Source organism: Microcaecilia unicolor, chromosome 6 (assembly GCF_901765095.1).
Source record: "Microcaecilia unicolor chromosome 6, aMicUni1.1, whole genome shotgun sequence".
Taxonomy (NCBI): Eukaryota; Metazoa; Chordata; class Amphibia; order Gymnophiona; family Siphonopidae; genus Microcaecilia; species Microcaecilia unicolor.
Window position 1 is genome coordinate 253,774,301 of NC_044036.1, and position 18,651 is coordinate 253,792,951.

At 40.6% G+C, this 18,651-nt stretch overlaps 1 protein-coding gene across 4 annotated transcripts in view; it reads right to left on the reverse strand.

Moving 5' to 3' along the window:
• The window catches only part of TNC (tenascin C), a 222,745-nt gene that overhangs the window by 111,152 nt on the left and 92,942 nt on the right, over positions 1 to 18,651 (reverse strand). For all 4 annotated transcript variants that reach the window (XM_030207149.1, XM_030207147.1, XM_030207146.1 and 1 more), the window contains exons 3-4: positions 9,855 to 12,563; positions 6,939 to 7,202 (exon numbers count right to left, since the gene is read on the reverse strand). In XM_030207149.1, coding sequence (XP_030063009.1) covers positions 6,939 to 7,202; positions 9,855 to 12,563 — 2,973 coding nt within the window. The remainder of the gene's footprint in view (positions 1 to 6,938; positions 7,203 to 9,854; positions 12,564 to 18,651) is intronic.

The window sequence follows — 18,651 nt, forward strand, 5'->3', positions numbered from 1 at the left end:
TTGTCTAGGGAAATAGTGTCTGACCCTTCTGTTTCCATAGTGTTCTGAAGCATTTTGATGTTGCTGCTGATACTTGGCTGTCCAGTGATAGATGTTTATCAAGAATACTTCCCAGTATTTTTATCTGTGTTTTGATTTTATATGTGTGATGGTTGATTTGAAAATTATGGTGAGATGTGGGGTTGTGTGGGCTTGATAGAATCAGGAATTTGGTTTTGTCTCTATTTAGTTTGAATTTGAAAGTTTTTGCCCAATTTTCCATAAGGTCCAGTATTTCTGTGACACTGTTGTTAAAAGGTATGTAAATGTATATATGAATGAACTGACGCCCATTAGTTCCACTTTTTTGCCGAGTGGAGCCATCATTACAGTGTTGGTGATACTGGGGAACCCTGTGGTACCCACACTCAGAGATCCAAGATGCTGATATCTGGTTCAACATCTTTACAATGTAGGATCTGGTCATTAGGAAGCCATTGAACCATATACCGCTGATTCCCATGTAATTGAGCAGGGCCAGTAGTGATGAATGGACTACTAGATCAAACTCGCTTGGTATATCGAATTGTAGTAATAATATATTCTGACCTTGGCTTATTAAGCTTCTGAACTTTGTTATCAGAGTGGTTATGACCACCTCAGTGCTGTGCTGTGGTCTGAAGCCTGACTGCGATTTTAATAATGGCTTATGAACATTTCTTTTAGGAAGCCAGCCAAACCTTTTTTAAACCCTGCTAAGCTAACTGCTTTTACTACATTCTCTGGCGAAGAATTCCAGAGCTTAATTACACACTGAGTGAAGAAATATTTCCTCCAATTTGTTTTAAATTTACTACTTTGTAGCTTAATTGCGTGCCCCCTATTACTAGTATTTTTTGGAAAGAGTAAACAAGCGATTCACGTCCACCCATTCCACTTCACCCATTATTTTATAGACCTATATTAAATCTCCCCTCAGCTGCCTTTTCTCCATGCTGAAGAGCCCTAGCCGCTTTAGCCTTTCCTTATAGGGGAGTCTTCTCATCTCCTTTATCATTTTTGTCGCTTTTCTCTGTACCTTTTCTAATTCCACTATATATTTTTTGAGATGCGGTAACCAGAATTGCACACACTATTCAAGGTGCAGTCACATCATGGAGTGATACAAAGGCATTATAACATCCTCATTTTTGTTTTCCATTCCTTTCCTAATACCTAACATTTTATTTGCTTTCTTAGCTGCCGCTACCACACACTGAACAGAGGGTTTCAACGTATCATCAACGATGACACCTAGATCCCTTTCCTAGTCAGTGACTTCAAGTGTGTAACCTTGCATTGCATAGCTGTATTTCGAGTTCCTCTTTCCCACATGCATCACTTTACACTTGCTCACTTTAAACGTCATCTGCCATTTGGATGCCCAGTCTCCCAGTCTCCCAGTCTCGTAAGGTCCTCTGTAATTTTTCTTTCTATTTAACAACTTTGAATAACTTTGTGTCATCAGCAAATTTAATTACCTCACTAGTTACTCCCATCTCCAGATCATTTAAAAATATGTTAAAAAGCAGCGGTCCCAGCACAGACCCCTGCGGAACCCCACTATCTATCCTTCTCTATTGAGAATACTGACCATTTAACCCTACTCTCTGTTTTCTATTTTTTAACCAGTTTTTAATCCACAATAGAACACAACCTTTTATGCCATGACTCTCCAATTTCCTCTGGAGTCATTCATGAGGTACTTTGTTAAATGCCTTTTGAACATCCAGATACACAATATCGACTGGCTCACCTTTATCCACATGTTTGTTCACCCCTTCAAAGAAATGTAATAGGTTGGTGAGGCAAGATTTCTCTTCACTAAATCCTTGTTGGCTTTGTCTCATTAATCCATGCTTTTGAATATGCTCTGTAATTTTGTTCTTTATAATAGTATCTACCATTTTGCTTGGAACTGACGTCAGGCTCACTGGTCTATAATTTCCTGGATCACCTCTGCAACCTTTTTAAAAAATCGGCGTTACAGTGGCCACCCTCCACTTTTCCAGTGCTATGCTTGATTTTAAAGATAAATTACATATTACTAACAATAGTTCTGCAAGGTCATTTTTCAATTCTATCAGTATTCTGGGATGAATACTATTTGGTCCAGGAGATTTGCTACTCTTCAATTTGTCAAATTGTGCAATTATATCTTCAAGGTTTATAGAGATTTCATTCAGTTTCTCTGACTCATAAGCTTTGAATATCATTTCTGGCACCAGTATCTCTCCCAAAATTTCCTTGGTGAAGACCGAAGCAAAGATGTACCAAAACTAGGGGACAATCCAAGAAGTTACATTATTATTATTAAATTCTTGATATACTGTCATAGTAGCACAGTTAAAACAAATAGGAGAAAATATTTTTTCAGTCAACATATAGATAAGCTCTGGAACTCATTGTTGGAGCAAGTGGCAAAAGCAGTGAGTGTAGCTGGGTTTAAAAAAGATTAGACACATTTCTGGATGAAAAGTCCATAAACTATTATGAAGGTAAACCTGAGGGAAACCATTGCTCATCCTGAAGTTAATCAGTATGGAATCTTGGTACTTTCTGGGACTCTATGAGGTATATGTGACTTGGATTGGCCACTGTTGGAAACTGGATACTGGCCAAGATGGACTCCTGACCTGACCTGCAAGTCTTATGTTCTTATCTGAGGCAAGAAATAAACGTAGCTTTATTTAAAAAGGCCTTGAAGACATGGCTTTTTACCATGCTATTTGATACAGGTGTAAATTCTGCCCAATGATCTAAAGGCATTTAAGTTTGAAAATGACTATGGTGGTCTACTAGTAGAATACAATCTAAGGGCCCAATATACAGCACTACTTAACTGGCTTCATTAAGCAGTACTGAACAGGTTACACCCAGATTTTCAGCATATAACCGCATATTATCACTGAAAATCCAGGCAGACTACCACAGCACTATCTGGTTAGTAACAAGTGGCCTGAGGGCAGAGTCTGGGTAGCGCCAGAAAATACTTGGTTAGTGGTGATTTTCAGTCCACTAACCAGGTAACTACACAGATAAAGTTATGATAGCAAAAAAGGTTATTCTAGGTTTATCTGGGTAATTATCCTAGTAGTGTTCTGAATATTTGATAAATTCTGTTGGCCAGGCAAAACCTGGATATTTAGTGCCAGTGCCCGGATTAACCCTGTTGTTGAATATATGGGTCAAATTCAGCTTGCAGTGGTCAGTGCTTAAAAACTTAGTGACTACTCTTGGTGTACACCAAGTTGAGTGAATTCCTTCAAAAAGGCAGTAGATAAATCCTAATAAATAATTAAATAGATAAATAAATAAATAAATAAATAACAGAGTGGATGACATAGATTTGGAGTAACTCAACAAATAGGTGCCCCTTTACAAAAGTGTGCTATTATTTGCAGTTAATGCAGCTTAACACAAGATTATACTGTGAATTAGCTGGAAATCTAATGCAGTAATTAGTTGAGACATTTGTGGTATTTTTAAATTCAGGTCATATGCTAATGTTTCCATTAGTGCAAAGTACCTACTCACAGTTTGAAGGTGATAAGTTCTCACCTGTGCATTAGTTAGTTAATGCACAGTAAGTATAATGTGCTGTAGAGGTAGACTAAATTACAGTTTCGGTTTTGGTTTCTGTAATGTCACTGAAACTGGCCTCAAATCATTTTTTGGCATGATTTCGGTTTTGGCTGAAAGTTTATTTGAATTTACGGCTATGTTTTCGGTTTTGGCTGAAAATGACTGTGTTTTTCTCTGTCTCTCCCCCCAGGAATCGGAGTTGCTCTTCCTCCCAGACCACCCACACACCTTTATGCCTCCTAAAGTGCATTCCACATGTGTGGAGGCTAATTCGCTTGGAATTAAATACATTATTTAAACTATGATATAAATTCCGGCCTGGATACTATTTGCATGATTCCATGCTCTCTTGGATATGATGAAGATACAGTTCTTTATCAAACTTGTGGCATGCAGAAGCTAAATTCTATGAGAGAGGAACCTGCAGTGACTATTTTCAAGCAAAAGTATTGCTCAGCTTATAGTGGTAGTAGGGAAATGATATTACGATTAAACAAAATTTATATATTAGAAAATAAATTGAGAAGTATATTGCTCTTGATTATAATATTTCAGAGCACACAGTACTCAAATTCAGTAACAACAATCTGAATGTTTTATTCTGGATTGTGCATCAGGCCTGGTATAACACCAACAATGTAGACAAGAGATCGGATTCCTTTACCCTATCAATTTTATAATTAAATGCAAAATGGGAAATATCCCAATGCTACTTTTTCTTAGGTAAGCATAAAAAGCTGAAAATAATAATTTTTTCACACGCTTTCACAAAGTTCCTTTCTCAAAGGATATGTAACTACATCTGCATTGACTTGGGAACCTAAGGGCTTCTTTTACCAAACGGCACTAGTGATTCATGTGTGGTAAATGAGAGGAAACCCATTCAATTCCTATGGGCTTCCTCTCATTTGCCACATGGGAATTGCTAGCATGCCTTTGTAAAAGAAGCCCTAAATGTGTCAGATTTGTTGGGACGTCTTAAAATGGTTTTCCCAGTAGTCAGCTTGTGTTCCCAGTAGTCAGCCTGTGCTTGCAGTTCCTGGGAAAATATTGTTTTCCCAGTTCCATCCTGAGACTGGAGGGTAATAATCTCCTGTGGGTTTAGCAGAGGGCTGTGGGCTGCAAGCTCTCTCAAACACCAGCGGGTCTCATTGGTTCACATTCACACAAGCAAACTTTGCAGGCAAAACTAGTTGATGAGTTTCAGCTGCAGTTTTGGTTTTGGCTGAAAGCATTTAGGCAGTTTCAGTGGTAGTTTCGATTTTGGCCGAAACTGAAAAATGTACTTTCAATCGGCCTCTAAATTACTAACTGGTTAACATTTCCACACCTATTCCCCGCCCATGCAATGATCCCTGAGAGAGAAAATATGAGAAATTCATTAATGCATGGATTAATGCGCGATGACAAGTAAACTATGGCAAAACACCTTAACGCGGTTCCTCATTAGCCTGTTTTCATGTGTTAACTGCATACTAATCCTCAGAGTCTATAAATAGCATGGAAATTTACATGTGCAAAATTGTATGCACAACTAGATTGGCTAATGAGCCAATTAGCATCAACAATTGGGTGGTAACCATCAATTATTGCCATTAATTAGCAACTATTTTGATTTCTGCTTGCTAGGAGGAGTGGCCTAGTGGTTAGAGCACTCATCTTGACATCTGGTGGTGGCTGGTTCAAATCCCACTACTGCTTCTAGTGACCTTGGGCAAGTCACTTAACTGTCTATTGCCTCAGGTACAAATTTAGATTGTGAGCCAACAAGGAAATACCCAGTGTACCTGAATGTAACTCACCTTGAGCTACTACAGAAAAGTTGTGAGCAAAATTTAAATAAGTGCTATTCTATAAAGATTTGTGGGTAAATTTCTTAGCACACAAATCAAAAGGGGCATGGCCATGGAAGGGGCATGGATGGATCAGGAGCATTCACTAAAGATGAGCGCATTATTACTGAATACTAGGGATATGCACCTAACTTGTGCACCAGGATTTACACCAGGTTTCAACTGGTGTAAATCCTTGCACTAACGAAAAAATAAAAAGATGTGAGACGCTAATCAGAGCTTCTCTAGTCTAGGCTGTTTTGAGTATAATTTTAGCACTACAAGATCTCAGAAGAGATTACCGGAAAGTCGTTATACAGACGCTTTGATATAGTTCATCTATAAGTTTTTCTACATATGAATATAAAATCATCAGATATTAAATAGAGAAAGAGACTCTATATGGTGAGAAGACTGCTGACTCAGGCCTTTCTGGCCAAAACACAGCTGTGTCGAGTCCTGACCACCCTATTTTTTGTATTATGTTTTTTATGGTTAATAAATATTTTTTAGTTTTTATATTATTAGTGATGTCTTGATTCTTTTTTTTCTTTTTCTTTTTTCTTTTTTCAGTCATCTCCGCTGTTTTATCTATAGTTGTTTTTTGCGAAGACCGTTTCTTCTGTTTTTTTTTGCATCAGTAAATCCTTGCACCCAATGTTTGGTACAGAAATCGGTTCTAAGAACTATTCTATAAATGATGCACAACTTGGAGCGACCAAAACCACAGGAAGTGGAAAGAACACGAATATCCCATGAAGAGTCGCAGGAAAAGGCAAGGAGTGGGAACAGAGTCAGGCTCTTCAAAATAAAGCAGAGATGCTAAATGTAAATCAAAAGCTTTATTGGAGGATGACTCAACAGGGTACCATGTTTTGGCACACTATAAAGCAGTGACGATCAGAAGTGGCAAAAACTCTGCATCACAAAGGTCTTTCTAAAGACCACTCTCTTATAGAATCTACGCATCAAAGATCTATATCTTCATACACAGACATCAAGACTCCTCAGGAAGGCACCATGTGTCCTGAAACATGGTACCCTGTTGAGTCATCCTCCAATAAACTTTTGATTTACATGTAGTCTGTTTTGAAGAGCCTGACTGTTCCCACTCCTTGCCTTTTCCCGCTCAACTTGGAGAGCCATTTATGGAATAGTGCACTGTGCAGATTTTTGGGTACCATTTACTGAATCTAGTCCTAAATGCCTAACATAGTTTGATAAAGGGGCTTCTTAATTTTTAAAATCTCTTTCTAGTGTGTTTAATCTATAGATTGTTCTTATTGTTTGTCTCTGCTCTGGGCTGTACGTGTTCATTGTCTCATCTGTATTTTATGTTTTATGACATGCTTTTATGTTTCTATTTTAATTTTTCATTGTAAATCACTTTGATATGTTATGGGAAAGACATCATAAAATCAAAGAGAAATGAATTTCTAAACAGAAACTAATATTTAGCAGACACTAGAAAAAACAAATATGCAATGAAACATTTATACTCACGAGTTGCCACCCTAGCACTAACAGGAATACTTTTTTGGTTCTTCAGGATAGCAAAGACTCGGATAAAGTACTCCACACCAGGTTCAAGCTCCCGGATTGTGGCAGTTCTCTGGTTTCCTGGAACCCTCAAATCCAGTTCCAGCCCACCTGGGACAGTGGGAATATAGGAGACGAGGTACTCTGTAACTTCCATTTCATTTTCCCATTCCAAGTTCACTGTCAATGGTGTCACATCAGTCACCTTTAAGTCCTTCGGAGGGGATACTGCCAAAAGGAATAAAGTTGTAAAAATCAAGAAAGATTAGTGTTGTGAAAGTCCAACATCATTGTCATTTCTCTACTGCACTTGAAATTATTTCTCTAGTAAGAAGAGTATCTAATCTCACTGTGAGTATTACAAAATTAGATTAAAGACAATGCCAATGAAACTAGAACTGAACATTACAATTTATAATGGGGCACTCTGTATGATAGGTGAGCATCTACTTATACTGGTACAAGGATACAATGGTGGGGCAAGAAAATTGCCATCAAACAGCCTGAACTACACTGTGATTACTAAATGTACTGGAAAGTTCTAGCTTTCAGGTCTGGATGACCTTGAATGGCCAATCTTCAGATCTGCTGATGAACATCTTGCTGGCTGAGCTAAATTTAAGCTGTTTTGGGGTTCTTCTAGCTGCCAGCCAGTGATTGGATGCACCATATAATCTCCTTCAGTTTAGTTGTCAATTCTGGTTGGCTCTCTATTTGTTCAATAGATTTTATGAACCTTGTTCCTGTAACTCTGTGCCTGGTCTGGTTCTGTTATCCTGGATTCTCCATTGTTCTTGCTTTCCTGATGTCTGGATCTTCCCCTGTTTTTTCTCCTTTCTGACTTGTTTCTACCTGCTGGGACTGAATACCAGGAATTGATCTTGGCTCAGAATTGACCCTGCTTTTGCCTGCTGGACCAAACCTTTCAGGAAGGTTTTTTTTTAATTAATCAAACATACATGACAGTAATCTAACTCTACCCTAAGACAAAACTGGACAGAACTATCAGAATTTACAGTATAACAATTTCACCTTTGAAATTCCATTTAATTTCTTATTGCTTGATGAAAACAACATTAGTTTTGAACATTTCTGTTATGTGCAAGATTACGTAAAATATAAGGGTTCAGATTGATCAGATCCATAAGGCACAGAGTCAACATTTGTTTCCACATCATGCAAAGTGTATAAATATTCAACTTTATATCTTCTAACACATCTCTGGTGAAAGAATGCAATTCTTAACAATGTATTTATAACAAAGTTAAGTCAAGCTTTGGATGGGGGTCAGAGGAATAACCATCACTGGTGGGATTTGCACCCAGGTGTTCTGCCAGCTCATAGACAGAAATGGAGTTTGTCCACTTAGAAAAACTGGAACACCTATATTCCAACTGCAAAATGATCTCTAATTTAACTAATAAAAATATACATTGAGGGTATGCTGAATTGCACCATATGCAGGTGTTATATGTTAGGACCAATGAGCAAAATACCAGAATTAAGGTAATCTGGAAAAACACAAGCCCCCAGATTCTGTAAAGCTCAGCCAAATTGGGCATAGATCCAAGATCTATGCGCAAACAAGTTAGTTAACAAGCCATTGACATTAATTAGAACTGTTTTAGACTTATATGTGGATCTGCCTTCATGCTATTCTATAATACTGTGTGCCCCCAAAAGGGGGCGTGGCCATGAGGGGAAGGATGGGTCGGGGCATTCCAAAAATTTTGACTCAATGTTATAGAATACCGGGGTTATGCGCCCAAAGTGCGTGCCAGGATTTACACCAGGTTTCAGCAGGTGTAAATCTTCACACCAAAAGTTGGGCACGGGAATCCATGATAAGCACTAGTCTATAAAGGGTACTCAGTCTGGAACACCCTTTATAGAAAAGCGCTTAAAGCAGATTTTCCCCAGTGCCTAAATTTGACTACCATTTACTGAATCTGGCCCAAGGCTTTCAAGTTCATCTGGCTCTTTACATAGTTTTACTGGTGATCTTATTTAAAGCCACACTTTCTTTTAGAGGTTTACTCTTTACACAGTCACTAATTTTTGAATGCTAAGGATGCATTCTTTTCTGGAAGGATGGAAGATAATAATCATCGTAAAGGTCACACCTGTTAAAACTCACCCTGAACATTGTGACAATAATTGCTATCAATGGAGCACAATGTTAAAGACTATGACCTCATGTTCACCTTGGTTGGAATGATTGATGGTGCATGAAGGAGGTGGAAATGTATCGCACATACATCTGCGAATGTTCCATAGTGATCTAGAGCACAAAACTTTGAATTAAGGTAGTGGTATTCATTTCCAAACCTTGAAAGGTGCAAATGGTTGGGTTTTCAAGCTATCTGTTAGGACTGTGGATAAGAAAGATTTGTATACCATGCTTGCAAATCTGTCTCCTTTATATTCATTATGGGTATTTTGAAAACCAGGCCTGTTTGGATAACTGGTGAATACCACTGAACTGGGGAAATGAATTTCATTTCGTTTCATACTATTCACAGTGTGACTTTAAGTAATCCATTTAACCTAATTTTGCTCATGCATGAATTCCAAACTGTAGAAGGCATGGTCAGTATATGAATTATACTGTGCACTATATAGAGCGATGACTTTAAAGCTTGAGATTAACAAAACAGCTGAAAATATTTTGTTCCTTTGCCAAGGCAGAACAAATTCATATTTAGATAGATTAGAATTTAGGAAGCACTAAAGGATTTTTGTGGAACAGCTAATAGTATTGCATATCTGTATACCTAAGAGAGATGATGATAAAAAAAATTCTCTGATACCTTTCAATCTCAAACACATGACAAAGTTCAGACATAGATGGATGATTGATATGAAAAATTAAATACTTACCTTCAGAACAGTCTTCACCAAGGAAACCTTCTTCACAGACACACTGTCCATTGATGCATCGGCCTCGGTCCTTGCAGTTATTAAGACAAGCGAGTTCATCACAGTTCTCTCCTGTGAAGCCCTGATCACAAACACACTGTCCATTGATACAACGCCCACGATTATTGCAATCATCAGGGCACCTCAGGTCACTGCAGTCTTCACCCATGAATCCCTCATTACACACACATTGCCCATTGACACATCGACCTTTGTCATTGCAATTGCTGGGGCAGCTTAATTCACTGCAGTCTTCACCCATGAACCCCTCATCACACACACATTGCCCATTGACACATTGACCTTTGTCATTGCAATTGCTGGGACAGCTTAATTCACTGCAGTCTTCACCCATGAATCCCTCATCACACACACATTGCCCATTGACGCATCGACCTTTGTCATTGCAATTGCTGGGGCAGCTTAATTCACTGCAGTCTTCACCCATGAACCCCTCATCACACACACATTGTCCATTGACGCATCGACCTTTGTCATTGCAATTGCTGGGACAGCTTAATTCACTGCAGTCTTCACCCATGAATCCCTCATCACACACACATTGGCCATTGACACATCGACCTTTGTCATTGCAATTGCTGGGACAGCTTAATTCACTGCAGTCTTCACCCATGAATCCCTCATCACACACACATTGGCCATTGACACATCGACCTTTGTCATTGCAATTGCTGGGACAACTTAATTCACTGCAGTCTTCACCCATGAATCCCTCATCACACACACATTGCCCATTGACACATCGACCTTTGTCATTGCAATTGCTGGGACAGCTTAATTCACTGCAGTCTTCACCCATGAAGCCCTCATCACACACACATTGCCCATTGACACATCGACCTTTGTCATTGCAATTGCTGGGACAGCTTAATTCACTGCAGTCTTCACCCATGAATCCCTCATCACACACACATTGGCCATTGACACATCGACCTTTGTCATTGCAATTGCTGGGACAGCTTAATTCACTGCAGTCTTCACCCATGAAGCCCTCATCACACACACATTGCCCATTGACACATCGACCTTTGTCATTGCAATTGCTGGGACAGCTTAATTCACTGCAGTCTTCACCCATGAATCCCTCATCACACACACATTGCCCATTGACACATCGACCTTTGTCATTGCAATTGCTGGGGCAGCTTAATTCACTGCAGTCTTCACCCATGAACCCCTCATCACACACACATTGTCCATTGACACATCGACCTTTGTCATTGCAATTGCTGGGGCAGCTTAATTCACTGCAGTCTTCACCCATGAATCCCTCATCACACACACATTGCCCATTGACGCATCGACCTTTGTCATTGCAATTGCTGGGGCAGCTTAATTCACTGCAGTCTTCACCCATGAACCCCTCATCACACACACATTGTCCATTGACACATCGACCTTTGTCATTGCAATTGCTGGGGCAGCTTAATTCACTGCAGTCTTCACCCATGAATCCCTGATCACACACACATTGCCCATTGACACATCGACCTTTGTCATTGCAATTGCTGGGACAGCTTAATTCACTGCAGTCTTCACCCATGAATCCCTCATCACACACACATTGGCCATTGACACATCGACCTTTGTCATTGCAATTGCTGGGACAGCTTACTTCACTGCAATCTTCACCCATGAATCCCTCAAAACACACACATTGCCCATTGACACATCGACCTTTGTCATTGCAATTGCTGGGACAGCTTAATTCACTGCAGTCTTCACCCATGAATCCCTCTTCACACTCACATTGCCCATTAATACACAGACCTCTGCCTTTGCAGTCATAGGGGCACGTCTTCTCACTACAGCCCTCACCTGTAAATCCCTCATCACACACACACTGTCCATTGACACAGCGGCCTCTGTTATTACAATGATTTGGACAGCTCTGTTCACTGCAGTCATCACCCATAAACCCTTCTTTGCATATACATTTCCCATTGACACATCGACCTAAACGATTGCAGTTATTGGGACATTGTGAAGCACTACAGTCATCACCCGTGAATCCCTCATCACACACACACTGCCCATTGATACAGCGTCCTTGCTTGTTGCAGTTGTTGGGACAAGATTCTTTTCCACAGTCCTCTCCAGTAAAACCTTCTTCACAATGGCAAACTCCATTGATACAACGACCTCGATCATAGCAGTCATTGGGGCAGATAAGTTCACTGCAGTCTTCACCGGTGTAGCCCTCATTACAGATACATTCATCTTCCACACAATGTCCACGATTGTTGCAGTTGTTGGGGCATCTTGAAATGCTACAGTCTTCTCCTGTGAAGCCCTCATTACACACACATTGTGCATTCACACACTTTCCATATTTACTGCATGGCACTGGGCAGCGCTCCTCACTACAGTCTTCTCCAGTATAACCATCAAAGCAAAGACAGATGCCATTGACACACTTGCCCTGGTCGTTGCAGTAATTTGGGCAAGCAGTTTCACTGCAATCTTCACCGGTGAAGCCTTTATCACAGACACATTTACCATTAATACACTGTCCCTTGTTATTACAGTTTCCTGGACACCCAACTTCACTGCAGTTGGGGCCTTTCCAACCAGGTTCACAAATACAGCCACAGATCTCTGTGCTGTAGTTCCCTCGTCCATTGCAAAAGGGCCTTGTGCCAATTTCACCTGTAGCAAACAAAAAAAAACACAAAAATTATACTTCAAAGAGCAGAGGCTACTCTGTTTATAGCATGTCTAAAGCCATGAACAAAATTCATGTCTATAAACAGTAACCTTTTGAAGGATGTTAGGGATGATAATCAAAAAGCATATGTGCTCATTAAAAAAAAAAAAAATCCCATGCATTTATACGGATAACTTTTTGCTATGAAAGTCAAATAAAAGTTAATGTTGGATGAGATTTAAGGCAGGCCAGAGGTATGACCAGAAGTCATAGGGACAGTGGCAATGTTTAGCTACCTTATTATTTATGCATTCAAATCTGACCCCAGAAATATCAGGGATAACTTATATAAATAAAGTATCCATATAAAATTATGTCTTTATTTTCAGTATGGCTACATTTTGATTAAATTTTTTAATCACAATTAATTACATGATTAAAAATGTTGATCACGTTATTAATCACTTGATTAAAGATGGAACATAGCCAGCAATCCATTGTGAGGGGAAGGGGTGCACATTTCTTCTCCCTTCCCACCTCCCACATTAGATATCATAGCTTTGCTTGTGGGGATGCCGAAGCCCCACCAGTTGAAAAAATCCACTTCCAAAGTGGCCCCCTTTCTCCTTGTGCTGTCTCAAGAGCAAGGAAGTCAGTAGGGTGCCTTCAGCCATCAATACTGGCACTCCCCGAATGACTCAGGCAGTGGATTTCTTTATCAGGCAGGGCTTCAGCTGCCCCACCAGCCATTGAACAGGTACTGCAGCTTTGGAGGGGGCCTGAGGCCATTCTCTCGCTCTCTCATATGTGCCCCCTGTGCCTTTACTCATTCCCTCTCATGTGCCCCCCTGTGCCTTCACCCATTTTTCATGTGGGCCCCCCTGCCTTCACCCATTCTCTCTCACATAGCCCCACCCCCAGTGCATTCACCCATTCTTTCTCTCTCTCATGTGCCCCTCTGTCTTCACCCATTCTCTCTCTCATGTGTCCCCGTACCTTCACCCACTCTTTCGCTCTCTCATGTGACCCTGTGCATTCACTCATTCTCTCTCTCTCTCTCTCTCTCTCTCACTTTCTCTCATGTATCTCTCTGTGCCTTCATCCATTCTCTCTCTCTCTCTCTCTCTCTCATGTGCCTCCCTGTGCCTTCACCCATTCTCTCTCTCATGTTCTTCCATGTGCCTTCACCCATTCTCTCTCTCAGGTGCCCTCCTGTGCTTTCACCCAATCTCTTTCTCTCTCTCTCTTTCTTATATACCCTGTGCCTTCACACACTCTCTCTCTCTCTTTATCATGTGCCTCCCTGTGCCTTCACCCATTCTCTCGCTCTCCAATGTGCCCCATGTGCGTTCACCCATTCTCTCTCTCTCTCTTGTGCCTCCCTGGGCCTTCAGCCATTCTCTCTCTCTCTCTCTCTCTCTCTCTCTCTCTTATGTGCTCCCTGTGCCTTCAGCCATTCTCTCTTTCTCTCTTATGTGCCCCCTGTGCCTTCACCCATTCTCGTGCCTCCCCTCCCCTCCCATGGTTCTTTCTCGATGCCCTGCCCCACCTACCTACCTACACAGTCAGTCAGGCATCTCTCCCTCCCCTCTGGGACTGCCAGAGTCTCTCTCCCCCCTTGTCCCATTTACTTATTTTTTTTTGAGTAAATCTTTGCCGTGTCCTGCCCCCTTTTGAAAACAGCAAGCTGCATTAGAAGGGGGTAGGATGGGTCAGAAGGAAAGGCCCGTTGCAGGTCGAGGCAGTATTTTAATACCGCTGCCGCAGCAGGGTGAAAATTTACTGAAAAAAAGAGGTAAATGGGATGGGGAGGGAAGAGAGAGCCGCTGGCGGTCTGGGAGAGGAGGAAGAGATGGCAGACCAACCATGCGTGCATGCTTGTGGGCGAGCAGGGGAGGAAGGGCGGTTAATCATTAATTGTGATTACATTTTTAACTCACAATTAATGATTAATTAATTGCAGCATAAATTGTGATTAATGTATAACCCTAGTTTTCAGTGTTCAGGCTTGAATGCATAGTTTGCCTAAAAATAGGCATAAATTAGAGACTTTAGTCTTGAGACCCTTGCTTATTTAGATATGAGGGAACCAGATACTTTTTTGCTTTTCTGTGACTGAAGGGGGACTCACATATATGAGCGTAACTCGTGGATTACAATATAACTTATTGAATACTTATTACAATACTCTATGACAGCTCTGCTTGGATAAGGTAGGTAAGCAAATAAAAAAACAAGGCTCTTGCATGGCCATATACAACATGGCCTCTTGAGCATTTACCTGGACCCTCTTTAGTTATGAGAGCAGCAGTGGTTAGACAAGCTTTAAATGGAGGTATTACCAATACGTATAAAGCAGTGGCGTAGGAAGGGGGGGGCGGTGGGGCGGTCCACCCTGGGTGCACGCCACTGGGGGGGGTGTCGGCTCCGCTGGTTCCCTGCTCTCTCTGCCCCGGAACAGGCTACTTCCTGTTCCGGGGCAGAGAGAACAGGGAACCAGCGGAGCCGACGCAGCTCCCAGCGACGATGTGCACTCGAGGCGGAGCGCCAGTGGTAAGAATGTGCTCCGAGGGGGGGTGTGCGCACTTGGGGCGGAGCGCCAGTGGTAAGAATGTGCTCCAAGGGGGGTGCGCGCGCCGAGGAGGGGTGCGCTGTGCTGCACCCAGGGGGGGTGCGCAGTGGCGACCTGCTCTGGGTGTCAGCCGCCCTCGCTACGCCACTGGTATAAAGAGAAAGGAATCTCAATATGAAGTGCTCTGTCAGATTTTTTTTATTTTGTATTTTAGGACCCGATATTCAAACCAAAGCAATTGTTAGCCGGTTCATGGCATCTCTCTTTGCAGGAAGCGTTTCAAAGTTTTGTTTAATTCCTGCATCTTTTGTTTCAGCATCTCTTGCCCAGATTTGTCTTTGTCAGGACAAAAGGTGTTTATCCCCACTGGACGATTGTTTTCTTTGGATGCTGATACCACCATTAGACCCCTGATGCAAACGTTTCTAGTCGAAACACAGACCGTGTCGGGTTTCATTAATAAAGTACAGTTGAGACGCCCCATATCTTGAAGGCTCTTTGTGCTAGTTTTGGTTGTTGGACCCAATATTCAACCAGCAGCAACTGACCTGTTGCTGACCGCCGCCAGCATTAAACCTGGAAATTCAATGCCGGGCTATGTCCGCACGTAGCTAGTTAAGTACAATATCCAGCACTTAACCGGCTAAAAGACACTGCAAAAAGATAAGACTGACTCTTATATGGTCCTGTTTATGTGGTTAACCTGACTGGCTAAGTAATGAATCTTGGCACTTTACCATCCAAATGCCGACTCCACCCCTTGAATGCCCCCAAAATAGCTGGTTTTGAGTTTGGTGCTAACTGGTTAAGTGCCACTAACAATTAGTGGTTAGACCCAAACAGGCAATTTTACTAGCCAGAAGCAATTTCAGGCTGGTTAAATTGCTTTGAATATCGACCCATTAGTAATTTAACTGCTCTCTTATGGGGCCTTTAAAGCATTTATTTATTTATTAGATTATTGGATTGATAAGTGTTTGAACCACAAGGACCATTTGGAGGCATTTCCCCCCAGAGATAAACATCAAAGCAGTGTACAAAACAACATAAATCAGGGAACCAACTGGAGCAATACAAAGACCTTGAACACACCTGCCAGAAAAAGGAAAGCAAGTAAATAGAACTACATAATCAACCTACACATGAACATCTAGCTACATACAGAAAGAGGAAAAGGCAATAATAGAAAAGAAAGCAAGGAGCAAAGAGAAGGCCCAAGCATTCAGGGAGAAAAGCAATTTTAAGGATCCAGAAATGACTGTTTGAATAACCAGATTTTAAGACCGGCCTTAAGTATATAAGAGCTTTCAAGGTACAGGTCTAGAAAAAGGGCATTCCACTGAGAAGGGCCAAACAACTAAAAGTACTCTGACAAGAGAAATCAAACCTTAATTTGAGTGAGCAAAGACGTCATAGTACATTTTAGACAGTAAAGGATAAGTTTAGCATTCAGGTAAATAGGGTGAGCCAGTGTAAAAGGCATGTTGTGTTAACATTAGAATTTTAAACTCAATTCTGCTACAAATCAGGAGCCAGTGTCAATAGAGAAAGGAGACACCTGATCTTATTTTATTTTATTTTTTGCATTATAAAGTACTTTCACTGTGGTATAAAATAACAAGTGAAAGAATGGTAACCTTAAGGGGAATCAAGGACCCAGAAATATGTAAATGAAAGAGGAATGGAGCTATGTCTGAAGAATCAAATGGCCTCTGCTTTCAGAGGATTGAGGATTAGATAATATGATTAGATTTAATACATAATGCTGTCTAACCCACAATTAGTATCATCAAGATAGCAGTACTTGGCATCATTCTCCCCCTGCTGGCTAGCAATATTGCCACATCTAGTTGAAAATCTAACCCATATGTTCTTTTTGGCAGCAGAGAGTGCTAACCTTGTTCCTGTAACTCTGTGCCTGGCCTAGGCCATCCTCCAACCCTCATAAAATAAATTTTGAATATCCTCTAAGATTTTGAATGCCTGTCTGAATGTCAAACTTTGCTTTTCTAAATGCATCCATCCAAAATAGATTCTACCATCTGTGTATTAACTAAATTACAAAAGCAGGTTTAAGCATTACTCAGTATTAGCAGGTAAGCAGATTGCTTTTTTTTGTATGTGTATACAGAACCCTCGGGTTCCTGTTCAGAAACTGTGGTCCTGAAACAGGACCATATCAAGTATAGCAGATTAAAGGGTATACCATGTTGCTACAGCACCCCCTTGGGATGTTGCTAAAATGGTTGTGTTCTAATTTTTTAATAGCAAGGGCCCCCTTATAACTACAATAGAACCAAAATGGAGAAGGTCCTGCACTCACTGAAGCCAATGGAAAAGTCCACACAGTATAATTCACTTGATAAAACATATATTTAGGATGAAACAGCGAGTGAAATAATAGCTATAACCAGTGACCAGAAAGAAGAGTTTCACCCTTGTTAGTATTTTTGTTAGTATTGGAGGTTTTATCCATCCCTCTAATTCCTAAGGAAGAGAAAGCTTGGGGCCTCCCAACTGAGAGACCTATTTACCAAAATGTTTAAAGGTGAAAAGAAGAGTTGGATACAAACAGGTAACCTTAGCAAGTTATGGAAGTCTATTCCTATAAATCTAAGACAAGAGGTCCTTTTTGCATATTTAAAATAGGTGTTAAAACATGTTGCTTGGGCAATTATTTAATATTTAGAGAGTAACGTTTTTGTTTCTTCTTTTTTTCGAGATGTATTGGATTTGTCAGGATGAGTCCAGCATTGTGAGCTTTCAGTTCATATTGAGCCTTAGGAAATGATTGTTGCCTAATATACATTTCCCTCCTTTTGTTTCTTATATGTCCAGGTTATTATAGTTTAGCTTAATTAGTTTTATATTTGTATTTTATTTTACACTATCCTTTTTAACTTTCAATGTAAACTGCTTTGATATTGTTAATTGAAAGGTGGTATTACAAAGAACACAAAAATAGATAAATGAAGTGAGAGAACAGACAAACTACCATTAAAGGTGCTTGCAAAAGGGAGAGAAGTAGAGGTAACACCATGAAGTTAGAGTTTGAGGGGAGGAGTGAAACTGAGGAAAATGTGCTGGGAATTTCAACAAGGAGTTGAATGATCCCAGACACAGCAACCCAGTGAAAAACTCAAGAACCAGAGAGAGACATTGGGGTTCAGTGAAAAAACAACGAACAAACAATTCATGTGATGACAGAAACAGATGTCTGGGTTACATCTACTATGGCCACCAGGTCATTAAATAGAGAACTAAAAGCCAACATTAAATTGCTACTGCAACAAGATAGTCAGTACAGTTTTGTTGGATCCCTAAGTATATAGGCACATAAGCATTGCTATACTGGGACAGACTGAAGGTCCATCAAGCCCAGTATCCTGTTTTTAACAGTGCCAATCCAGGTCACAAGTACCTGGCAAGGTCCCAAAAGAGTAAAATAGATTTCCTGGAAGAAAAGTCTATTAACCATCATTAAGGGGCTTGGGAAAATTAACAGCTTATTCCCGTGA